This window comes from Diabrotica undecimpunctata, chromosome 4 (assembly GCF_040954645.1).
Source record: "Diabrotica undecimpunctata isolate CICGRU chromosome 4, icDiaUnde3, whole genome shotgun sequence".
Classification (NCBI taxonomy): domain Eukaryota; kingdom Metazoa; phylum Arthropoda; class Insecta; order Coleoptera; family Chrysomelidae; genus Diabrotica; species Diabrotica undecimpunctata.
Genome location: NC_092806.1, coordinates 151,068,523 through 151,095,218, shown reverse-complemented (window position 1 = coordinate 151,095,218; position 26,696 = coordinate 151,068,523). Strand labels below are relative to the sequence as shown.

The window sequence follows — 26,696 nt, the reverse complement described above, 5'->3', positions numbered from 1 at the left end:
GTGTTGAAGCATGGATTCTTAAAAAACAGAGGAATGTTAAAAATCTTGATAGCTTTGAGATGTGGTGCTACCGCCGTATACTAAAAATAAGTTGGTGGATAAAATTACAAATGAAGAGGTAATACGCAGAATAAATAACGATCCAGAAGTTATACTGAATATAAAAAAGAGAAAACTTGAATACTTAGGCCACCTTATGAGAGGACAAAAGTACACATTCCTACAAAATATAATGCAAGGAAAAACCCAAGGACGCAGAAATCAAGGCCGTAGAGGAATGTCCTGGATGAGAAATTTAAGAGAGTGGTTTTAGCTGTACCACTAACGAATTATTCAAAACAGCAGTAAATAAAATTAAAATCGCCCTAATGATCGCCCACTCAAAGAAGAAGAAGTCTATGTGAATTTAACTTTAATTATATGAAACAGGTGGCGAAAGATTCAGAAACTGGGCTTTGCAACGGAATATTCGAAAGAATCAGACATTTCGTGTTACTTAAAATACGTGTTTATTATTTTCGGACATTTAAAAATTAGCAGATTTCTAGGTGGAGAACTACATCGCTTAAGTCCCAAATTTCCACCTACCATGTGGGCCGAAGATAGTACGTCTCTACAAAGAACGACGAATGCATGCGAGAGTTTCCATTCAACACTCAATTCTTTGTTTTATACTTGCCATCCGAACATTTTCCAGTTTTTGGAGGTTTTAAAAAATGTTCACATAGATATAGTATTTATAAAGTCAGTTGAAACATTTCACTCCGACGAGATTTATAAGGGCAGTTCAATATTACATTTACCAGTAATCAAGTTAAAGTATAAATAACACGCGTCAATGTTTCAAACGTATTTGAACAATCCCCGTACTTTGTAGGAAAGAGATAGAAGAGAGAAAGAATGAAAGATACATCCCATCAAATAAATATTGGACATTGATATGTTATTCAAAATCACCAATATTTAACAAACTACTTGGAGCTTCGCTTCCAGCCGGCGGCGATGGTGTACAGATAAGAAACGCTGTTGATTCATGCCAGTGCTGTACAGCTAAAATGTTTATTATTTTACGAAGTAACTGTTTTAAATCATTATACTGTCAATATGGCCTATTGCTTGTATATAAATTATTTTTAGTTGCTAAATATGACATTTTAAAAACTTTTTTATACACTTATGTACTTTACGACAGTTTTAAGTAAATTAAAACTGTCCTTATTCTGTTCTTCATTAATCTATATTTGAATATAAAAATAAATGATGCGCCCATGTCTGGTAATATGATATTATTCTTTTAATGTTTGTCCGCAACCAGTTTTTTGGGTGTTTCAACTGACTTTATAAATACTATACCTATATTAAAGGAAGAAGTAGTAGTGTCCCTAAAAGAGTATACTGAAAAGCAATACTTTAATTGAACATCAAATACGTCTTTTACAGGAAAAACGTATAACTAGTTTTGAATTTGTAAAAAATATGTCAAGAAGGCATCAACTTGTATAATCTGTAACTTGCAGTTTTTTTAATAAATAAATTGTGTACGACTACACTTCTAATTTCTGGTGTATATTATACATATTTTCCTTATAATCCAAGTTTCAGAAGATTCAATTTCTGGAAATTTCGTAATGGGCGGGAGCCAGTTCATGCATGGGTTTGAGAGCCAATTCGTGTAGGCCAATTCGTGTAGTAGTTTTATAGAGTTGGGGAGCCAGTTAAGTTGCGCCGATAATTTGATCCACATTTTTTAGAGCAATAATCTATTTTCTAATAATATACGGAAACATAACAAATGCAATAAAAAACCTAAGACATAAATGCACCTATCACATGGATATACATACTAATTCGTTAGAGGTTATTCGTTGGAGTTAATGGCCTTAAACATCCTGAGAAGAGCATTCGGGACATAGAGAAAGAAAAATATTTTTATTGTTTGGCCAACATTCAAAATAAATAACTAAATAATTACAAAATCGATTACTTCTATGTCAAATCAGTCACTCGAAATTCCGAAGGGATAATATTCATTCTGAGAAATCCGCGGCAGATGGCATTTGTGAAAAGCCTTGCACAAATTAATTATTACTGTAAAATTGTAAAAGTCATGGACAAAGCCTCGTGTATACAATCCTCTACTTTTAAATGTTTGAAATGTACAATTTTATTTGCAATTTTTCAGAGAAACCATATGCATTCGACGTTTGTGTTGACTTCTCTTCCCGGAATCTCCGCGTATCATGTGTACAGGTTTAAAAGGAAACGAACAATAAAAACAAAAGAAGTAACAAAACAATTTATAGTCCTCGTCGAATCAATCTCGCAGCTTTTGAAAAGAAGTGTTGCTGTGGTTTTAATTGCTCTATGAGAGAGGTCAGTGTCGTCCAACACTATATTAACTAAGAAATATAAAAACGTCGTTTTTATCACATATTCCAGGTATCTAACAACGGTATTGTCAATAAAAGAAATATCAACATATATCGCTATCTTTGAGTGCGAGTGAGAGGAAATCTGCGAGTGACAATATGACATAGGCGTGTAATAAATTAAATTAAAACAGGAAAAAATTAACTAACAATCTTAAACATTTTTAAAAACTCGTATGTTATAAAGTGTTTGAAGATATTTATATATTTCAATAAATTTAATTCCGTCAAAACAATACAATACGATTTTAAATTAATATCTTCTTTGATTGTCTCTTCTATCGGAGATTGGATATTATTAGGGCGATTCTAATTTTATTTACTGATGTTTTGAATAATTCGTTAGTGGTACAGCCAAACAACTCCCTTAAATTTCTCATCCAGGACATTCTTCTACGGCCTGGATTTCTGCGACCTTGGATTTTTCCTTGCATTATATTTTGTAGGAATGTGTACTTTTGTCCTCTCATCAGGTGGTCTAAGTATTTAAGTTTTCTCTTTTTTATATTCAGTATAACTTCTGGATCGTTATTTATTCTGCGTATTACCTCTTCATTTGTAATTTTATCCACCCAACTTATTTTTAGTATACGGCGGTAGCACCACATCTCAAAGCTTTCAAGATTTTAAACATTCCTCTGTTTTTTAAGAGTCCATGCTTCAACACCGTAAAGCAAAGTACTGAATACATAGCATTTTAACATTCTAGTTCGTAGTTGAATACTAATATCACGATTACAAAATAATTTTTTTTTTCATTTTTATAAAGGTAGACCTGGCAATTTCAATACGTCTTTTTATCTCGTGATTTTAATCATCTGTTTCATTGATGAGCGTTCCCAAGTATTTGTATTCGCTTACTTTTTCGAGTTGGGTACCGTTTATTGCGATTCTATTGTTATGTATTGGATTTTTACTGAAGGTCATATATTTGGTTTTTTTGACGTTCATCCTTATGCCGTAGTTATTACATATCTCATTCATACTTTCAACTAGATATTGCAGATCTTCTGCTGTTCTTACCATTATCACAGTATCGTCAGCATATCGAATGTTATTGATAACTTCTCCATTGACTATTATTCCTTCGTTTGCATGTGAGAGAGCTTCTTGGCATATTTGTTCGCTGTAGAGATTAAACAAGAGCGGTGACAATATACAACCCTGTCGTACTCCTCTACGTATTTCTATTTCGTCCGATATTTTGTCTTCTATTTTTATATTAGCTCGCTGATTCCAGTACAGATTTAATATTATTTGTATGTCTCTGGTGTCGATGTTCTTACCCTCCAGGATTTCTTTGAGTTTATTGTGGCGTACTTTGTCAAAGTCCATTTCAAAGTCTAAAAAGCAGGTGTGTACCTCTTGGTTAACATCTAGACATCTCTGTGTTAGGACGTTTAAGGCAAAGAGAGCTTCTCTTGTACCTAATCATTTTCTGAATCCCATCTGTGTATCGTTAATATCGATATCTAACTTTTGATAGATTCGGTTGTGGATGACTCTAAGAAATAATTTTAAGCAGATGACTCATCAAGGAGATTGTTCGATGATCTGAACATTGCATTGCCTTAGTTTTCTTCGGTATGGTGACAAACGTAGACAGCAACCATTCTTGAGGTATTATACCAGTACTGTATATTGTATTGAATAGATGTAATTTATGGTTACGGATTTATCATTTAAAAGCTTCAACAGTTCTGTAGGAATTTCATCAGGTCCATTTGCTTTTCTATTTTTAGCGTTTCTTATTGCGTATTCTACTTCTTCTTTCAATATGTCTGGCCCAGTTGCATTGCAGTTGTTTCTATCGTCTTCTGTCCATCTTTTTATTTTATTCTCTAGATCTCTCGAATTATTATTATTCTCGAATATAATAAAAAATATAAAAGCTTGATTGATATATCAGATCGAATTAACAGCTATAATTCGCCTTTACGTAAAGGAATTAAATGGTACAGAATATTATCGATGGAACTCTTCACTGATACAGCACTTATAAATGCCTATGTCGCGCATTAAAGCATTACCAATGAAAGTATGACGATTACCAAATTCAAGGAAGAGTTCGGGGCCTATTAGAAGATTTTATTGGCACACCAGCCATTATGGAAAATAGTCAGAACTCACCGATGTTGGTCGTGTAGGCAGAAGACAATGTACAACGTGTTACGCAGAAATGGATAAAGAGGAAGGAAGGCAAGCAGCACAGAGGAAAGCTACCAACACCTCAATGATGTGATGACAAGTGATTGCTGTAAAAATTCTATTGCCTTGGCTGTTTTTTTTTTGTCATACATTCCGTGACAAAAAATTAAATAAGTGCTTTAGACACAATTTTGATATATTGTTATTACGTTTTGTTTTATGAAAATAAAGCTTATTTTACCTATCTAATCTAATCTAATCTTTCTTGTTATGAATATATAGCAAAAAAATATATAATTACGCAATTGTTACTTATAAATATTATTGGCCATGCGAGTCTTCGTTGACATCTCCGAAGCATAGGCCAAGTATGCTTCCTAGGCCATCTGGCCGGGTTCGAAATATCCCCGTGTATTTTAAATGAGTTCAAAAAGACGGTGTTGAGCTACACAGGATTTCCTGACGACCTAGCGCGTGAGTCCACGTCGGCATCACACGGCCCGTATATAACTTTTATATGTGTCTGTGTTGGTCTCTCATGGTACTTAACTTGTTAAGCATCAGTAATGGGATCCCAAATTTAAATAATTTAAAATGAACAATTTTTAAAAAAATATTTGACATTTTTAAAAATACCACATTTTTCAAAATAAGTACAAAACTCTCGAAGATACGTAAAATTTGCTATATAACGAAGGTTAGGATTTTTTTTTTAAGAAAATACTGATATAATTACTGTGTTGTTTTATACATATGAAGGTCAGAAAGGGAAATAAATTTTTGCACATTTTATACCTTGTTCAGATAACCTTGAAAATACCCGTAACTGAACATAAGTTCTAAGATAGTATCCACTCGTTCATTGAGATTGACTTCACGCACCCTACTACTGAAAAGGAAAACAACTATCAAACAGTTTATGTTGTCAACAAAAGATCTAAAGAATAGGCGATCTAAAGCGAAAAACAGATCTAAAAAAAAATTATATACACATAAAGAAGAGCATTTAAATCAAGAGCATTAATAAGCTCAAATAATTTGCTCAAAATATTATGATGAAACTGTTGGGCGCATGTTTCATGGTAATTATTATTGTTTTATTTGACATTATCGTAAATACACGACATTGTTAAAAAGTAAACAGTAAACATTGACCCTGCAGAATAAATACGACTTTTATAGCCCTTTATACTTTTCGGCATTACCCATTGAGACATTATTATCCTTCGGCCTACAATAAAAGAATAAAGAATCACTTGCTGTTCGGGTACTGTGAGAACCTGTTACTTGGAGGTTCCCAAATGATAAAATTCAAATGAGGAAGGAAGGAGGTAGTACGGTAAATCATAAAATTTTCGGAAGTAGGTTCAATAATCGTCATTGTCGACAGGTGTCTATCACCTGATGCCATGGGAATTTTTGCTTTTGCAATTCACAGGATGCTGTTCGTAAATATTTTCGAAAATTATTTTTTTACGGTTATTAGTCAGTAGGTACATTTATTTTTGTTTTTACTTGTCATTGGTATTTTACTGACTAAATTCTCTGGGAATTACACCAAAAATTTATAAGATTATGAAGTACATGTAAAATGTAGGTAGAAGAAAATTAAATTTCAAAACGCAAATTCGATATACGTACAAAAAATGTATTTTCTCTGCTTTCAATGGAGCTCTTCTTCATTTATTTTTTAACAAACTAAAACTACATATATTTATTCCCGTGTTGTAGACTTTTTTTAGAACAACTTCTAACGCACTAAATACAAATATTCTCATTTGAAAACTGTATAATTATTTAAAAAATCTTTGTTTAAACAAATTAATTTTGTTAACAATATTTTTATGATACATTAACAAAAATTACCTTCATAATAATATAATTTTATGTTATTAGATTTAATTTATAGAATTGACTTAAAAATGTTTATTTGTTTGATATAGCAAGTACTTTTTTTTTCAATTTTAACGCAATAATTAATCTCGAAGAAGAAAATACTGATACTGCTATTAACTTTGATAAAATTGATTTAGACTTATATTATGAAAATTTGAGACCTAATACATAACTATGTACCTAAAATTGTAACTATAAACATTTTTCCATACCTGATAAATCTTCTACAACTCCCTCTTCAATTTTAATCTCTTCTGCCTTTAATATATCCATAATAGTCAGATCCATCACACAAAAATATCATCACATATCTTTAACCACTTCACAGTTATATTTTTTAATTTATCTAAAACCGTAGAATCAAAAAATCAGAACCAATAACTCACTATGAAATTATAGTGATACCAAATAGAAGCTGTCTTCTATTTTTAATTATATTGCTTAGTTATTGTACTAATTTTTAGATGATTCCATACAAGATCCTGTAGAAATAAATTAGTTTAAATAGATTTAAAATGACAACTAAATAATAACTAAATTTTTTCGCTGAATACGAATATGTATATACCGGGTGGTCCAATAAGCCGATCTCTCGGCTATCTATATATCAGAACTATATAAAAATTGCTTAGTAAAAGCGGCCAAGAGAAATCGCTGGAAATAACTTTTAAGTTTCTGGGTTAACCGCTAGGGGACGTAACCTGCGAAGAAAAATTTGAAAACCAGTTTTTTGTGAAATATCCCCAATTATACCAAGTGTTAAATAAGTAAACTAGAAAGAGGCCTAAATTCCGCACAAAGTTATTAAAGTACTTTTTTTTATTTTTTCAAATAAAGGATGGGGGAGAGTGGGAAAGTATTTGTGGATAAATACCTATAACTTTGGTTTGGATCAACCGATTTTAACGAAATTATTGTCATTAGAAAGAGTGTGGATGATTTAATTTACATCTACTATAAAACAATTGCATTTAGTTTTAATTGTCATGGATAGAGGGTATTTTCGAATAGAAAAAATTAAAATTTATTTTTCTTCAAAATGTTTAATGGAAACACCTATTTATTGTAAATTATAATGGAACTAGATTAAATTCGTAACAAAATCGCGCAAACCGCATGTTGATAACTTTTGTCGAACTCGAGATATGAATAAAAACGCATAAGTAACTGCGCGCGTCCTAGCCTCCTCAAGAATTTCTCTCCAGTCGTCCCTGTCCATCGCCTTCCTCCGCCAAGTACCTATTTCCATATTTCTCCTGTCTTCATCGATGCTTGCTAGTTTTTACATACTTCGTTTTTTGTTGGTGTTTATTATTAAACCCATTTGTAACTTGATTTGCACTTCGAATGTGCCGCTGGTAAAGAGTCAAACTCCGTGTGAAAAAAGACTTTATTAGAATTAACACAATACATGAATATATGAACGCTAATAAGTATTATGTCCGCTCGTTATCCGCCGGCCTCGATTCTCTTTCTCGTGTTGTCGCCTGGAGATTTCTTTAGTGACTCTTTTCGGCTCTTTACTTTACATATGACATATTATATCTGCATAGAGTGCTGCGTTGCCGCATCGGAAAAAATGCATGAAATAAACTTAAAATAGATAGTGGCGTGAACACCATTTTTGTAGCTAATTCTTTTAAAACTACATACGCCTATCGTACAGCGTTTTCCGTTCTCCCAACAATATTGATATCACCAGCATAGGCAAGGATTTGCACTGATTTATTATATATTGAACCAATAGTTGTGATTTAATTCATCTTTCCCTTTTGTTTTTGTTTTTTTAATTGCATCTTTAACGTCAAGAATTGTTGGTGGTTCCTCTTCCCTCTCGTCTGTTCGCCTTACCTCATCACTTTCGTCTTCCATGTTTTCTTCTTCTTTCTCTATATTAAGTGCCTGGTTAAAGTATTCCACCCATCTATTTAATACATCTTTCCTTGTTGTTAATAGGTTCCCATTCTGGCTTCTGCATTGTCTTGTGGTTGCCTTGAATTTTTTTCTGTTGATGTTACCTTTCTTATAGTCTAATTCTTCTCTGAATTATTTCTCTCTGTTCAGGTTTTCTATATATTTAAGTTCCTTATCTAAGATTGATTAGTTTAAGGTTCCTTAGTGTCGTTTTTTCTTTTGTGTATCCTCTTTTCTTCTCTTCTCTTTGTCTAGTAATTCTCTACAGTTGTTCTAGTTCTTCGGGTAATCATCTTTCGGTAGGCTTCATTATTTTGTTTTGTTACATTTTTGCATTCATCGTTAAACCAATGATTTTTATGGGCACAAATTTCTGTTCCTATTTCATCTTTCACGGCTGCCTCAATGTCTTCCTTTATTCCTTTATTCTGGTCCTAGTAGAAGTCTATATCTGTCTGACCTTCTTCATTTAGATTTTGATTCCTTAGTCTGTTTGTGATGTTTTCCGAGTACCGTTTTGCAATTATCGCATCTCTCAGCTTTTGCACATTCCATTTTTTCTATCCATTTTATTTTCTTTACTGGTGTTTGAAATTCTAGCCCTCAATATTAAGATCACTAGGCAATGATCCTGAGTCTATGTTTGCGCCTATAACTTCTTGTAGTTCCACATCTCATTTTACATAAGATGAATAGATGTATGGAGTAGGATCGAAAGATTTTATGATAGGTGTGCCCTATGCTTTAGTAGTATATTCGGCCTCTTGATTATTTTTGAAGCCAAAATCTAAAAATCCTGTAAGTGTGTGAATTGGTATTTGTATTTTGTCAAAATTTTTGAAAAATTTTCTTTTTTCAACAAGTATTTGCAAGTCAGCGTATTGGGTCCAACATGCATTTTAAAACTATTATATAAAAACACGATACGAGTTTTAATAATGTAATACAAAATATCATACTAAAAGAAAAAACAAATTTATACAAAAAATAGAAAACATTATTTGTTTTTTAATCGCAAAAATCTATGTTCTAGTTTATTAGTACGTCACTTAAACTTTCTTTTGTTGGAAATACATTACTTTAAGTAAAATAAACAGTCAAAGAAGTTGATTAACAGACATACAACACTACTGACAATATTAATTATTACTGGAGTACAAAATGAACAGTAATGCTGAGCAAACCGAGTCAGCAAATAGTATAGAGTGTGAGTACTTGCTTAACTTATTTTAATATTAGTCTGTCTAGTAAAGTTTATGATGTTAGGATTTAAAAAGCATACACAAACATGAAAGTATGCAAATATTGTCTCTATAATGTTTGTTAAAACGAACGACAAATGAAATATTGCCATGAATAAAAAAGGAGCTTGGAATTTCAGTCCACAATACACTAAGATTCTTTTTTTGTCTTTTTTGTATAATAGGAAGTAATTTTTTTGCGTATTCTAAAAATTCTTTGGACTGTAAAAGTCTCAAACGAAGCAGTGTTAAGAGGAATTACACATAGCAGAAAGCTTATGAACACAATTTAAATACGAAAAACATCGTATCTGGGCCACATAGTTCGAAACGATAAATACTTTCTTCTACACGTTAGTATGCAAGAAAGAGTAGAGGGAAGAAATCTTGGCTAAGGAATATCAGAGATTGAACTTCACTAACCTCAGTGCTGAACATATATTTCACGTTGCAAAATATAGGGAAGCGTTTAAAGAAGTGATCTCCTGAAATATTTCTCCTGCAGACGAGCTCTCTTACTCAGTGTACTATCCTCTTACTTTCTATTTATCAACGATTTTATATTTGAACACAAGTTTTTTCAGCCGTCTACGTAAAGTGGTTCTAGGGCAGCTTCTTCCCATCGCAACAATCTTGGTGTATATGATATCAATTATTGTTATTACATTTTTTTGTATTCCTCGTAAACCAAATTCCTTAAACATTTAGCAGTAAGTTTTTACAATTTCAAATGGACTCAATTTTTCCGAGGTTTACCATATTTCCCGGCCAGTGAAAACTATGTATTCATATTTCGACGAGCTATCCCAGATTAAAAAAAAAGAGGCTTCTAGCTGCAATGGAAGCCGAGATAATGAAAATTTTTCCAACGTGTTTTAATTTGAAGTTCCGATGTCGAAAAAAAAACGGAGTTGAAACAGTTGTCCCCTCCACTTTCCTATGTCGATCTTTCGAAAGTACTTTCGTTTCGAAGGGCTGTAAGTTTCGAAAAATTGGATGAATTTTATACCTTTAAGTTTCAATATAAAGTTTAGATTTTCATTCAAAATTTGTGCAAATTTTACTTCTTAATGTTTATAAACAATGGAGATATGATTTTTAAAAAAATAGTCCCTAACTTCGTTCATGTTGGCCATAGAAGGTTTTTTTTAATGTGAGTTTTTTACAAGCTATCCAATGGTTGTACGTAAAAGTCTGTGGCTTGAAAAATATAGAAGTTATTAGAATTGTTTATAAGTAAAAAACATACGCCTTTTTCAAACGTTTATTTTGTAAATAATTTCGATGAAAAAAGAATCCTATGAAATTTGCTTTAATGCATCATTAATAGAGCAAGTTAAATAGTTTAAATACCTATTTAGCCTCAGGGATAAATAAATTAAATAACTTTTAAACTATTTGACCGATCTGGGAAAATTTTGCACAAATGTAAAAGATAGTAATTCCTCGATGTTCAAATGTATTAACAACATTTTATTTTGTTTATAAAAAAATAAATAAAATTTATAAATTAGTGCAAAAAAACTGTTTTTTTGCAAATATCTTCGTAAATTATTTATCAATTTTAATTTAAAAAACGGGAAAATAAAGATATTTATATTTTTGATATGAAAAAAAAAAGTATAAATATTGTTTATGTAAAATATAAGGGAAAAAACTTATAGACAAAAAATCAAATTGTGACCATAAGTTACTGTTTAAAAAAAACGAAAGGTAAAAACCCCACCTATGTTTTAAAAGCTTCAGATATCTGCGAACAATTTTTCGACCTTTTTTTTAACCAGACTGGGCTATATTAAAAGTGAAGAAGTAAAAAAATAAAATTTTTGTGGATTTTTTTTTAAATCGCTCTCCTCTAAACGAAGCAAAGATGAGTTACAATGTTTTTTATATCAGGTATTGATATAAGACAGAAATGGAACCAGCATGTTACACGAAGGGATATAAGAGACTAGCCTCAATAGCAAGGGATTTAAGATCAACAGGAACTAGTTCATTATGAAGACTCTTGAAAAGATGGCGTGAAGGCTGGCAGTTGCACAAGTACATGCCTAGGGTCTAATATAAGAAGAAGACGAATAATAGAATGTTACTAGTTCTCAAATATTTCGATATTTTGATTAAAATCAATTATGAACAAAATAAAAAAAATATCTTACCTAAATTGTTTAAAACAACAAAATTTCAATACAAGCTTAATCACGACAAAAGACCTTGTAAACAATAAACATAATACTAAACAATTTGTGTTACGTGTTAAAATACAAACAACTGTTGTACGTTTTCGGCGTGTATATAGAAGCAAAAACTAAAACACTCTTACAGGATCTTGTATTAAAAATCTAACTAATTACTGGTATAAAATATCTGTAACACCACTCACATTAAACTTTCACAAGAAACTAAACCTATAAAGAAACTTAAACTGATGTTTTCCCATGGCCAACGAAAATTGCTGATTTAACACTCTTTGAAGACCTTGTTTATAAAAATGTATAACAATGTTAGTAAATGTTTTTAAATATACCGTCACTGCTGACACGGCATGTGTCATAGAAGGTTCCGAGATTTTAGTTTATTATTATTAAATCAGTTTCCATACAAAGAATACTTATTATGGTATAAACGTTTAAGAAACTTAATAAGATGTTTGAAACCCGCCTTGATTTCAAAAAAGGAAAAATATTTGTAAAGGCGATGATATAATGATAAAAAGCTTATTTCGTCTGGTATCTGACCTTATATTCTTATATTATCCTTAATTGAGAATAATCCTTAATTTATATTATATTAAAATGAGAGAGTGATATAAGATATACCTGACCTTATATCTTATATCACTCTCTCATTTTAGTATAATAAAAATTAAGGATTATTCTCAATTCTTTATCATCAATATATTTACAAAAGTGAGTACATTTAGAGGAACCAGAAAAATACCACTATTGTATGTACTGTTAAACTATGTAATATTATAGTTATGATGTTATGAACTTTTCTTTCATGAGGTTTAATAATTCTGAAGGGATTTCGTCGGGTCCATTTACTTTTCCACTTTTAGTATATTTTTTTTTCCTTACATGACACATCAACCACGCAGAGTTATTAGCGTGTATGGCTTGTAATACAGAGTTAGAACTTAACAATAGAATATTAACCATTATTCTTCTTCTTCTTATCCTTCTGTCGTCCATGTTTGGACATAGGCCTCTCCCAACTCCGTCTCTATCCTGAGAACATATTTCCAATTTGTTCCGGCTATTCTTTTAATATCAATATTTCGATATCAATATATTAACCATAGCAGTACATAAATAGAAATAAACCTAAATCTATACAAAGTAAAATATTAAATTTTTGATAACAGCTTGCAGTCTTTTGAGAAAGGCGAAAATATTTTTAGTATCACTCTTTTCCAAGAGCACTATTTAATGTTGATGGTATGTTATACATTTTGCGTTGCACATCGTACTTGGGGCACTGCAGTAAACAATGTTTTACCGTTAAGATACTTTTACACATGTCACACACAGGTTTATCAGCACGTGTATTAGTAGTTATTAGTAGGTAGTCGTGTGTTAACCGAGTATGACCAATCCGGAGGTGAATGAAGGTTACTTGTTGTCTTCTATTGTTAAATTTTGGGAATTTTTTATGATTAATACCAACCTCGTACAGTTTGGTGGAGGAGTTCTTCCATGTATCCTGCCATATTGAATTAATCTTTTCTTTAAAGAATGCTTTCAGGTCGGTCTGAAGAGATTTCGTATTCTCTTCTGCGTTTGAGCATTGATTATAAACCACCCAAGCCAAAACGGCTTTCTTTATTTTTTAATACCAGGGGTCTCGTCTAACCGACAAGACGAATCCCCAAGCTGAGGGCTGAGTCTCAATAGATCGCAACGTGGAAACTGCTCTACCAGGTACAACACCCTGCCAGGTACGTAAGTCGTCTACAGACAATTCCGAGTTCCAACATCGTGCCTAGTAAAGTCACATTGTTTTGAGCCTTTCGACTCTCGGAACTCCAAGAGATATCGTTGCCACCTTTGACTAGAAAGGATACGGCCTTAGAGGCGTTCAGGCATTATCCCACTGATGGTAGCTTCGCACCATTACCCGCTCGAGTAAGTGCGTCAACCAAATGTCCGAACCTGAGGTTCCTCTCGTACTGAGCAGGATTACTATCGCGACGACGAGTCATCAGTAGGGTAAAACTAACCTGTCTCACGACGGTCTAAACCCAGCTCACGTCATACTTTGCTATTTTGTCTACAACCTCGTTTCCTTCGATTCCAGTATGTGACGGTACCCATATAAAATTAACTTTAATGTTCATATTTTCTGCATGTTTTAGTTCCTTTTTAATGAGAAGGAGTAGTGGATGATTGCAGTAGAGTTGGTTTAATGCCATTATTGAGCTGAGAGAATCTGTAATAATGATATTTCTCTTTTTATTTTTGTTAACTATCAGAACTAGTGCTTTTAGTATCGCATACAGTTCAGCTGAGAACGTTGTTGTATATGAAGGTAATTTGTAAGCTTCTGTATAATCTGATGAGTAGATTGCTGCCCCAGTTTCGTCTTCGTTTTTGGAGGCATCGGTGTAAACTTTGAAACAGCTACCATATTTGCTTAATATTTTAAGAAATTCTTGATTAATTTGACTTGCTGGCGTTTCTGATTAATTTAGGCGCAATAAGCTGGTGTCAGTAGAGGGAAGTCGAATTGTCCAAGGAGGAGGGCTTTGAATTGAGGAGATATCGTAGGTGTCTGGAAAATGGATACCCATTGTTAACAAGTAGGTATGTAGACGGTAATAGAAAGGGTGATCAGATCGATTTGAAGTTTGGTAACAACTTTTGAAGCGGTCAGCGAATACGTTGTGCATAACTGGATTATCTTGATTAGACGATACTGCCGCGGCATAACAAAGACTTAGATATTGTCTTCTAAACGCGAGTGGAATCTCTCCAGTTTCCCAGTATAGGGTTTGTATTAGACTTGTGTGGTGTGCTCCTAAGGAAATTCGAAGACCTATATTTTGAATAAAATCTATTGTTTTTAAGTACGTTTTTTTGGAGGAGTTGTAAACAATTGAGCCGTAGTCCAGTTTGGAGCGTACTAGGGCCTTGTAGATATGTAGTTATGTATGTAGAAGAGTCGGCACCCCATTTTTTGCGAGTGATCGTAACAAATTTATTCCAGGCTGACATGTCTTTTTTAAATATTCTAAATGGATCTTCCAAGTTAGTTATTGCTTAAAGATCATACCAAGAAATCTAACTTCGTCTACATATTTAAGCTGTCCTCCATTTAAATATAACTTCTTGGGTTGTATTTGGTGACTTTTAGTAAAACATACTGCTTTGGTTTTGAGGGTACTAAACTGGAGACCACTTGTGAATGACCATTCTTCAATATGATTTATGGCTTTTTGTACATGGTTATGAATGGTTGTTATGTTCTTTCCTCTACAAAGTATAACTAAATCATCTGCATATAGCCTAGCTTTTACAGGATGTTTAATTTTTGCGGTAATAGAATTCATAGCTATAAGAAACAGAGTAGTGCTAAGGTTCGAGCCTTGTGGTATACCATTTTCTTGATTTTTTGTTGAGGAATATACGCCGTCTACTCTGACTTGAAATTGTCTATTTTTTAATAAGTTTGATATATTACCTCTTATTTTCCATTCGCTGAGCTTTTTTAAAATTGAATATTTCCAAACTGAATCGTAGGCTTTACTAATGTCGAAAAATATTCCAATACAATGTTGTTTGATTGCGAAAGCCTCATGTATTTCCAATTCTACATCAATAAGGTTAGTATTTTTATATTGCATTTTATATTTCTTCTTTTAATATGCTTTTCAAATACTAAATAAACCGAAATGAAGAAGTATACAACGCCTCTTGACAAGATGACCCGAAATTGGTTGCAGTAACAGACAACAAAAGCTTAAGCTGGATTTCCGATCCTGATAGTATATCGGAACGGTGTGTTTATTTTTGGCTCTCCAAAATAGTTTAAATTAAGTGAGAACAAGTTTTCAAAATTTAACTACGCTTTGTGAAGTTATTGGTGATCAACTGAACTCACTTTTGCTTGTCTGTAAGTACAGTTTTACTGTAAATTTCACCGAAAATATATAATTAGTACGTATTTAACATCATTGAAAATTTTCATATCCATATTTGCTTGACGATAAACAAAAACATTTAATTACCATTGACCTGTATCTCCGGCAGGTTTTTTTCTGGCGGCGGACAGGTCCGTCTTTAGGAATGTTTAAACATCAACAAATATGTCGCAAATCAATGAAATAAATTTACCAGGCAATTCTCAAATGGATAATTCTACACAAAGAAGTTACTCTACCGCACTAACACAACAAAAATTTCCGTCAAAACGGCAAGCTATCATTTTGACGTGACAACGTCTTAAATTAGGTTGTGGCTCGGAGTCATTCATGAAAAAGTGTAACGCCCGCTCACGTCTGTTACGGTGAGTCACCGAACGAGAGAGAGGCCCGCCGGACCGGCGAATGCCTTGCGTCTCTCTCCCACTCAAACATGATCGGTCCGCTGCGCGCGCAGCACTAGAGAATTAGGCGCGTTGAATCACATTACAGCAGAAACTTCCTTTCATTTCATATTTCTCCTATCATCGTCCTATCCTCAACAAAATCACTCAAATAGAAATTAGTTAAGTTTAAGTTTACATGTACAATGTTTTAGTAAACAAAATATATTTCTATAGTTAAAATTTGTGCAATTCTTATTTTCATTCAATTCCTTGTTCCTATTGTGCAATTTAATAATATTCATATAAATAAATATTCTACCGAGAAAAAAACGTTGTCACGTAAAATCTTCGCCCGTAAAACCGACTTTACAGGCAACCGATTTTTTTAATTCCATTGAAGATGCGAAAATGCTTTTCAAATACTAAACTTTAAACCGAAATAAAGAAGTATAGGATGTCTCTTGACAAGATGGAGCGAAATTTGTTGCAGGAACAGACAACAAAAGCTTAAGCTCTGGAATGAAGACTTTATCACGTCATTCAGGGTAATTATTTTTCTAATGATGTTTTTACCTATTGTACATATTGCTAACTTACAGAATAATAACAAGGAATTCAAACTCGGCAATAACAAATACCCCCGCATAATTTCATCGCATTGATTTTCTTTACCTTTTAAAATGCACTTAGGCGCGTTTTTGCCCTATCTACATCGGCATTCAATACAAAAACAACCGAAGCAGGGAGAAAAAAAGATAGCAATCGAAATTTTTGCGTTCTCACGAACTTTCTAGTGTCTGTAATAAAGAAAACCGATCACCAATTATCATTTAATCAATAATCAATATCTCTTGTATTCTCTTTGCATTTTGCAAGGGTTGAAATTACCCGCAGTTTTTATTCAGAGATCTTTTGTTTTCAGTATAACGTTTATGTTGTGGTGGGAAGCTGAACTAAATCTTGAATATTTTAACATAAAATAATATATATTTTTCAATATGCACATTTTCAGGTACTCTCTGTTTAAACTGATTATTATAGGTTGTTTTGATGATAGAGATAACATATTTTATTAGGCCAGTTCAGAAAAAAAAAACAGCTGAAAAAATCTCATAACAGCCATAACTTACTACATATTAACTTTACAGTAATAATAAAAAAAAAACAAATCTCTTAAATTAAATTAAATTAAATTAAATTAAATTAAATTAAATTAAATTAGCTTCATTTTATATCCAAACAATTTTACCGATAAAATCTAAACTTTTGCAATTATTCGCAAAAACCCGTTTAACACGTTCGCACCTAACCTATTGATACTAGACGTTCCTCAGAAACGGATATGGGTTTTTAGGTAAAAAACAGGAATATTGGATTAAAACTCGGACACATGGATTAGTATATAGATATTAAAACATTTTTTTTGGTTTACTTAGCCTGTCAGTATACTGGTAGTCAGGATATAGATGATGTACGTTTTTAACTATATACTAAATACCAGTATACTGGCAGGCTAATTTAGACAAAATATACAACAATAATCGCTGTATAATTGGGAAAAAAATTTCTCTTATCAATTTTATCATTTTTTTTTATTACAAAAGAAACATAATTATCATTCTAAACTTAAAACTATAAGAAATAAATTTATTGTTTGACTTGTGTATGGAACAATTTGTAGCAAGGAACTATGCATAGTCCTGGTGAGTCGGGGCAGCTGGGACAATAATAACGGGACCTTTTTCGGGCATTTTGCTTAGTGCAATATCGGCACCGTAACATACCACTTTTATTTTTTTCCGTGACAGGAACTTGTTCTGGGTAATGCATATTGTTTGCAGTTGTTTGTACCTGAATAGCCTTGTTATTGTTGATAAGGTCCATTACTATGCTCTCACGAAATTGCAAAAAAGAAGTTTTCTTATTCGATGCTCTCTTGTAGATGTAAAAGCTGTTCCAAATGCATATGTCTAATAGATGGAAAAACAATTTTCTATACCACCGAAGTGTTTTTCTTGGTACCGAGTAATATGACAACATCTGGTCTGCTCGATCTATCCCAGACATGTGCTTATTGTAGTCAAGCACACAATCGGGTTTAATTTTCGTAGCACCTCGTTTACAAACAACCTCAGTCATAACGTGCTTATGCTTTGTGCTGATCATTCTGACATCACGCTTATCTTTCCATTTAGTAACCAATACGGGCCCTTTACGTTTCCATACAGCATCTCCTTTCTTTAGCTTCTTTTTTAACATGTCCTTGGGGTTTCCAGTTCTGTCTTCTCGTAGAGTTCCAACAACGTGTGTCTTTTCCTTGAATAGGGCTTCCGCCAATCCTACGCTGTTGTAGAAATTATCCATGTATAAAATATGACCTTTTCCGAAATAATCCTTCGTCAACTCTTTGACAATATCCGCCGTTTTCAAGGTACCTCTTCCGGTATATACAATAATATTTAATATATATCCATCGTGTGTAGTGAGTTCGTATAATTTAATCCCATACTTGTGACGTTTACTGGCTATGTATTGTCGAAAGATGAGACGACCACGCCACAAGATCATGGCCTCATCAATAGAGAGCTCTCTATTAGGGTATAAACAATTTTGTATATTTTTTACAACTGCGTCCAAAATAGTCCGAATCTTGTAAAGACGGTCCTCAGTATTAACATCAGTATGGTCTACGAATCGTAGCATTTTTAAAATCCCTAGAAATCTATCGCGGGCCATAGTTTTTCCAAAAACAGGGTGGTAGTAAATACTTTCCCTGCTCCAGTCTTTGGCAAGGGAAGGAAATTTTACGATGCCTCCCAAAACACACAAACCTAGGAATTTTTTGATTTCCTCATTAGAAACTTCTTTCCATACACTTCTTTTTCGTTGAAGTGTTGTAGATGTGGATACAGTGGGTCGTCTATTAGTTTCACATACAATTGTGTTGATTATATCGTTGTCGAAAAGCACATTAAAATAATCTATGGGTTTTGCATTGGCCGGAAGATTTACATTGATAGACGGTATTCCAGTAAAATCAAATTCTGTTACATCTTCTTCTACTTCGCCCTAACCCTTCCTAACCATAATGTTCATCTGAAATGTATTTTGTAGATTTTTTCTGTGTCATAGTGGTATTTGTTGTCTTATTATGGCAAATATTTGGTTCATCTGTTAGATCAAAATGTTGTTCATCCCCAGATTCACTTTGATCGGACTCTGTATCTTCAGAACTATTTACACTAGTTTCGCTAAGATAAGTTTTATCAACTACAGAATCATCGTCAGAAAAATCGTCTTCGAACTCATTAAGATTTTCTGGGAGACTATCGAAACATTCTGCCTCTATTTTATTTGCTTCAATCTGTAATTCTTGTTCTGTTAACGGGCGATTGCTAGCATACTTTGAAAGTCTAGGTTTTTTCATACCACTTGGGCTAAAACAAAAAGAAAACAATTAATAATGCACAAACTATTGAACCACTCTGTACATAACTTTATTTTTCATCTAAATTTTATAATACTTTTAAGAACAATTAAAACATTTCAATATTATTTATTCGTCCAAGAAAAATTCAAGTGTTTATAATGGGGCAATAAAAAAAATCTTGTAACTAAATAAAGTGAACAAAATTTAAGAATGCTAAATTTAACTTAAAAGTGAGAGGTTTAAGTTCATACAATCAACTACATTTAAAGTAAAATCATCTAAAAAAATAATAAAAAAATTGTCAAAAGTGGAATTAGTTGCACAAGTGCTTTTAATTAATCAGTAACTAAATAACACTAAAATATTAGACCAAAATTATTTTGTTTTATTACTAGCACTATTATGACTTATTCTATAAATGATATTTAATATTTCTTACCCTGGAATATTTGTATTATCCATATTTCATCAATAAAATTCACCAATATCACCATATAACCTTAAAATTATCACGTGCTCTAAATGTGTCAATAAAATTGTTTAGGAACGAACTACCAGTATACTGGCAAAGATTACAATATTAGAGACTACATACATATACGGCGTCTACATCTCGTTCCTTTACTCCTGGTCTGTGTGAATATATAAAGCATTGAAATTAGTAGAGCTGTGAGCCAGTAAAGTGGTAGTCAGTATATTACGGAAAACTCGAACTACTAGTATAGTGGTAGTCAGGTGCGAACGTGTTAAGGAACGTGTTTGTCTTAAAATGCACTATTCTAGCGACTACCATGTTTTTTAGTATAAACTTTTTCCACCCCCGAGTTGGGATAATAACCACCCCCAGAAGAAAAGCACATATTCGCATCTTTGAACTATTTTCTACCTACTGTAAAAATGTCAAGCAAGTCCATGCATATAAAAATAATTCTGAGCAGCAAACCGTCATATCCTATATACCGTCAAAACTATATAAAGTTTTTCTAGACCTATCTGAAAAGTTATTTGTGTTTTGCTCTGCTATTTTTTTTTAGAAATAATAATAATTGGAGATTTCAACATTGATTTCAAAACAGCTTCTAATGAACTAAACAGTTTCCGTGATCTAATTTCTACTTTTGGCTTAACCATAAATATTAATGAATTTACTAGAATCACAACTAGATAAGCAACTTGTTTAGATAACATCTTAACAAACATAAGCAGTGAGATAGTTGGTTGTGGAATTGTGGATCCATGTATTTCTGATCATCCTGCTCAATTTCTCTACTTAAAAATAAAATCTGAAAAAAGTCATGGCGCCAATACAAACAAACGACATACATAATTTCTTGGTTTGATTATGAACTAATAGTAATGCGAGAAAATCTTTCCACAGTCAAGATAATTGCTGATGTTATAAAGGAATATCTTCTTCTTTAAGTGCCGTCTCCCGATCGGAGGTTGGATATCATCATCACTATCTTTACTCTATCTACTGCTGCTCTGAAGAGTTATATAGAACTGCATTTAAACCAGTATCTTAAATTCTTTAACCATGACACTCTCCTTCTTCCTATACGCCTTCCTCCTCTTATCTTTTCCTGTATTATCAGCCTTAGCAGTTCATATCGCTGTCCCCTCATTACGTGTCCCAGATATTGTAACTTTCTTATTTTTATTGTGTTTATTATTTCGCATTCTTTGCCCATTTCTCGCAATACTTCCGTGTTAGTTTTCTTCTGTGTCCATGCTATTCTAAGCATCCTCCTGTAACACCACATCTTAAAGGACTGTAACTTATTTATGTGTTCTTGCTTTAATGTCCAGCTTTCAAGTCCATATTGCAGTATAGCATCTCAGTGCTCTTACTCTCAGTTCTAATCTAAGGTCTTTGTTGCAGAGAATTGTTTTCATTTTTACAAACGCATTTCTTGTTATTTCTATCCTTGCTCTTATTTCGGTTGTTTGATCATTATTGTCTGAAATCCAGGTTCCTAGGTATTTGTATTTATCAACCCTTTCTATCGGTACATTTCCCAAATGTATGTTTGTTGGTATATTTGTTTTCTTTGTTATTATCATGTATTTAGTCTTTTTTATATTCATTTTTAGTCCATATTTTTCACAGAAACTGTTTGTTTTGTTTAGCAGTAATTGGAGTTGTTCAGCAGAGCTTGCCATAATCACGGTGTCATCTGCATATCTTATGTTGTTAATAGATCTTCCGTTAATTATTATTCCTTCACTTTGAGATAGTAATGCTTCTTCAAAAATGGCTTCACTGTATATATTAAATAGTAATGGGAACATAATACATCCCTGCTTAACTCCTCTCCTGATTTCAATTTCTGGACTGGGTTCGTTATCTATTACGATTTGTGCTCTTTGATTCCAGTAGAGGTTTGTTATTATTCGTAAGTCCGTATGGTCTATGTTTTTTGTCTTTAGAATTTGGACTAATTTTTCATGTCTTACTTTGTCAAATGCTTTTCCAAAATCAACGTAACATGCACATCAACATTCATATCCATGCATCTTTGAGCTAACACATTAAAAGCAAAGAACGCTTCTCTAGTTCCTAGTCCGTTTCTGAACCCAAACTGACTATCATCTATTCCTTTTCTTGAGCCATATGTATTTGGCTATTATGATGACATTTTATGGTTTTATATTTGTCTTTAGTGTGTTTGTTGTTTCTTAAATTGTTAATATTAAATATCTGTTTGTAATTGTTACTATTCCTTTGACTTGTCAAAAACAAAACTATTTTTGTATATTGACTAAATAAATTCTATTCTATTCTATTCTAGCCTAGACTATAAGAACCTTGGAAAACCTGTATCAGATTTTTCCATTAGGTCGACGATTTTTTCCCAGATTAATTGGGGTAGATGTACTTCCTCTATTGTTTAATGTTTCAGAAACCAACCTGATGGGAGGAATAGTTTCTTTTTGATGAAATATAGTTTGCATTGTTGTTAGCAGTATCTTCTCAATGTGGAGATAGTTGGTAATAATGATATTGGCATATATGATTCTAATTTATTTACCGGTATTTCTGGATTGAAGATCACAATTAGTTCAGCTTAATATAAATTAATATAAGTTATTCCACAATTATTAATGAATACTACAATGTCATCACAACATATAAGGTAATTCAATAAAAATAATTTGTTTGTAATGACCGTCTACAAAATTCACTTTATTAGAAATTGTAGTTCGCTCCAAATAATTTAATCTTTTGATCTTTGAGGAAATCCCTCTTTTATCGCCACCAGTGGCCGTTTGAAGAGGATTATCATTTAGCGACGTTCTTAGTTTTGATTTGCGCCCTTCTCGCATTCTGATTTTGTGTTCTTTAGGGGGTGAACACATTTCAAATCAAGCGAAGGGCATTCGACACTTACGCTTATTGCTTCTATTATTGTTAGACCTGTTTCCAAATCGAGCATTCGCTTCTGGCTTTTGTTCGGTTATGAGTGCCTTGAGAATATTATCACAGAGGTTATTTAATTGTTTGTTTTATATTTGAATAAGCATGTGAAATTAACCGAATGATAAGAGGAAAATTTTTAGTGTACATGGATTGCCTTTTATTATTTAAGGTTTTAAAAATTAATAGGGACAGAGATAAATAGTTCGTTCACTCAGTATATTTTTTTGTTCAATAATCATTTAAATTAATATAGATTTAGGCAGTATGATAACATAAACCAAAACCAAAACTTATTGTTCATTGGCAAATCAACACCTCTTTGAAAGGGTGTCATTCCATATTTTTCGCGATCGGCAGATACTTCTTTAATAATGTATTTCAAGAATTTGGACGTGGGAGCCCAGAAAGATTCTTAATCTTTTGCGTTTCTGAGATTAATAATCTAAACATTTTGGAGCTTGTTTATAATAAACCAAATTGTTCTTTCCTTTGATCTCGGTTCCACCTATGTAATTACGCATGAAATAAATAGGAATTTTTTCCGACCCCACTCACGAGAGTGTAAATTTCGTCTTGATTTTCAATTCCATGTGGAAGATCGTGGAGATATGATGCAAACTTCAGCTGAGAAGGGCTTTTTGTTTTTTTATGCCACAGTTGAGTATATGACTCATAAAAATGGTAGAATTGATAATATAGTGCAGTACTACTAGTGTCTGGGTATATCTCATTTCGAGATAAGTACAACAGCTAAACAAAGATGAAATAAAGTGCTGAATTTTAATTAAGTTAAAATATTAAAGTCGGTGCCCACAGAAGCCGTATGTAAGTTCAATTTAAATTTGAAACATGTCATAATGCTTGACGATATGATTGCAGATGTTTTCTGCCTGGTGAATCAAAAAAAATAAACCTTCAATTCATTCATTTGTAACTTTTATTACCTTTATATATATTGCAGTGCAGTGCCACGTTTTTTCTGTATAGGCTATGTACCTCAATTTTTTTGTATTTTGTATTAATCTTTGTTTTTTTTTTTGAGTACAAAATGAAAGTTTGTATGTTCAGTATTACATTTGTTCAGCTAATTTATAGGTTTTTTTTAGATAGGACTAGGCAGCGCCCTTTATTTTTCTCCTTTCTTTTAGTACCAAATTCTGTCTCGTCATTTTCATTGGTACATTTCAATTCCCCATTTTTTATAAATGTACCCCCATTCCAGATCTATATATAGACCCACGTCCTATAACTCACCGTTGTGTCGTTCAAACCTGAGCGCCGGTTTGCAAGGTGAACATACTTCCACCTGGATTTCCTATTCTCTTTTGTTCCCCCACTTCCCATCCAGACAAGTATCGACACAACTTCATCGTGAACTTCAAATAGTTCAGAAATATAATTTTCCATTCTTTTAACTGTTTATTGATATTCTGTATTCTGTATCTAATATTCTGTATCCTTTTTTGTCTTCTAAACTTTGGGATTTTAACCCGGCCGGAATGGCAGAGGCAGTGATTTTCAATGGCTACCAAGAAGTCCTGAGTACAACCCGCTAGATTTTTATTTTTGGGGACATATGAAGTCCTTAGTTTATGCCAATGAAATTAATACACGAGACGAACTTTGGAGATACATTCAAAATGCAGCTAATCTTATAAGGGGACAGAATAATATTTTTTTAACGTCTAAAAATTCTTTATAAAAAGAATTAGAAATGGCATAGAAATCGGAGGAGACAATAACATTTAGTTTGAGTTTTTGTGAGTTCTTTTAAGTTAAAGTGTGTTTAGTTTTGATTTATCGTCAAAACGGAAACCTTACGTTAGTTGCAACTTTGTTTATTAGTTTGGTATTTGATAGTGGAATTGTAAATAAAATACTATTTCTTGTCTAAGATTATGCCTCTTTGCCAATTTTGATATCAATTTATAAATATACAGGGAAACTATTAGCAAAAAACGAAAAACAAAAATTAACTTTAACATCCTGTATCTTTTTTCTCAGCAATATTTTATTAAGGCATATTTGGCCCAATAGCCATATTTTGGTCCAAATAACCTGTCCTTAGTCTATGTCCCAATAGTTACGACTCACCCTGTATATATTTTTGACGATGATAGCTGATGATCTCAAATTATGCAAGTCCAAGTTTTTATATAACAGCAATTTGTAACGATTCACAAAATTTATCATTTTTATTTTATTTATTATAATATAAAAATGTTTTGAAATCAAATGAATAACTTGTCAGAATATATTTAATGTTATCTTTACAAAAAGGTATGCGTGTAGTTCTAAAAACTTCAACTTCATATATTTTTCACCCTTTTCCAGTTATTTTAATACTGTATTTGAACAAAAACAAACGTTCGAGCCTATAACCCCTAGAAAACCGGTGTGTTTAGTTATGCAAGAGGGTTCAACTCATCCTCGTCACCAATCAGCATTCTCTCACGAAATCTTCTGTAAGTAAATATGGCCGTTGTCATTAAGGGAGAATTTTACTGCTATTTTTATGTAGGTAACTATTGTGGACACCCAGACTTTAGGACTCCACACCTGTAACTTCAGCTTCAGTGTATTCTTTCATATACAGAGTGGATTAGAAGATATTTTTTCACAGTTAAGAGGTGGAGTATTTATGTTAATCTGATATTATGTTTAATATATAGCACACATTTCCAATATGGTGGTCGTAACTTCAGATTGACATCATTGCAGAAAAAAATTTGATTTTATTCCGGTTTACTCTTTATGAGTACTAGAAACCAATTCGCTAAGGATTTTTGCTTAGTTGAGGAGATATGTTGTGGAATGCAATTTTAGATTCCCCATGTCTCTAATAACATCTTTATCAACGTCTGTTTTGCCTTGCAATTCTTAGAAGGCACAGATTAAAGCATAAATCTGAATTTGGTTTCGAAAATTAGTTTACGGATTTATTGTCTGATGTCGTTATTTGCGTCCATACGAAGCCATGTTAGAGTTGCTTCCCAAGACAGGAAAGATTTGTTTTCACGTTCAGAGCGTCTGTAAATAGCCGTCTCTGATGATCCATTTTAGGGTGAAATACGTATAAGCGGATATACGGACGCACTATACGTGAAATCAGATTCCCTTTTTAAAAAGATTTGAGTTTAATGAAGCGTGAATAATCTTCTATAAGTGCCATCTCCGTTACGGAGGCTGACAATTCGAAGTAACTGCTCAAAGCTTATTGTCTGTGCAAAGTGTTAATAGCTCCATGAAATCTGATACATTCAGTTTGGTTTTTGTCTCACACATTAAAGTAGTTAATTTTAAGGGTTTTAAGGGTTAATTAGGTTTTAGGTTTTTATTAACAAGGTTTCGGATTAGCCATGGGCTCATCTTTATCTCTAGATTGTCCTGAAGCTATTTTGTTATGCCATCTTAATAAAATTTGCTATTTTTATTGGGAATAAGCCACAATTTTACTTTAAAATAAGTTTCCGCTTCGGAAATCGTTCACAAAATACAACACATTGATAAATTAAACAAATTTTGTTCTTGAAAACAAATTCTTGTATTAATTTAATTTCATCTGACTCATTCATATTGACAATTTGGACATATATTAGACATTTTAAAGTAGATGAATTTAAAATGATATTCTCAATATTTTTGAGTTGTGTTCCTGGGACTATTTTATTGGAAGATAGTTCATTCGA

General features: G+C 32.5%; 1 protein-coding gene across 8 annotated transcripts in view; it reads right to left on the bottom strand.

The window, feature by feature from the left end:
• The window catches only part of sim (bHLH transcription factor single-minded), a 150,073-nt gene that overhangs the window by 59,737 nt on the left and 63,640 nt on the right, over nucleotides 1-26,696 (bottom strand). For 2 of the 8 annotated variants that reach the window (XM_072530537.1, XM_072530539.1), the window contains exons 1-2: nucleotides 12,012-12,107; nucleotides 6,686-6,819 (exon numbers count right to left, since the gene is read on the bottom strand). The exons of 4 other annotated variants lie outside the window; for them this stretch is intronic. In XM_072530537.1, the coding sequence (XP_072386638.1) occupies nucleotides 6,686-6,761 (76 nt within the window). In that variant the 5' untranslated portion in view covers nucleotides 6,762-6,819; nucleotides 12,012-12,107. 2 more of the 8 variants (XM_072530538.1, XM_072530546.1) reach the window with 2 other exon arrangements.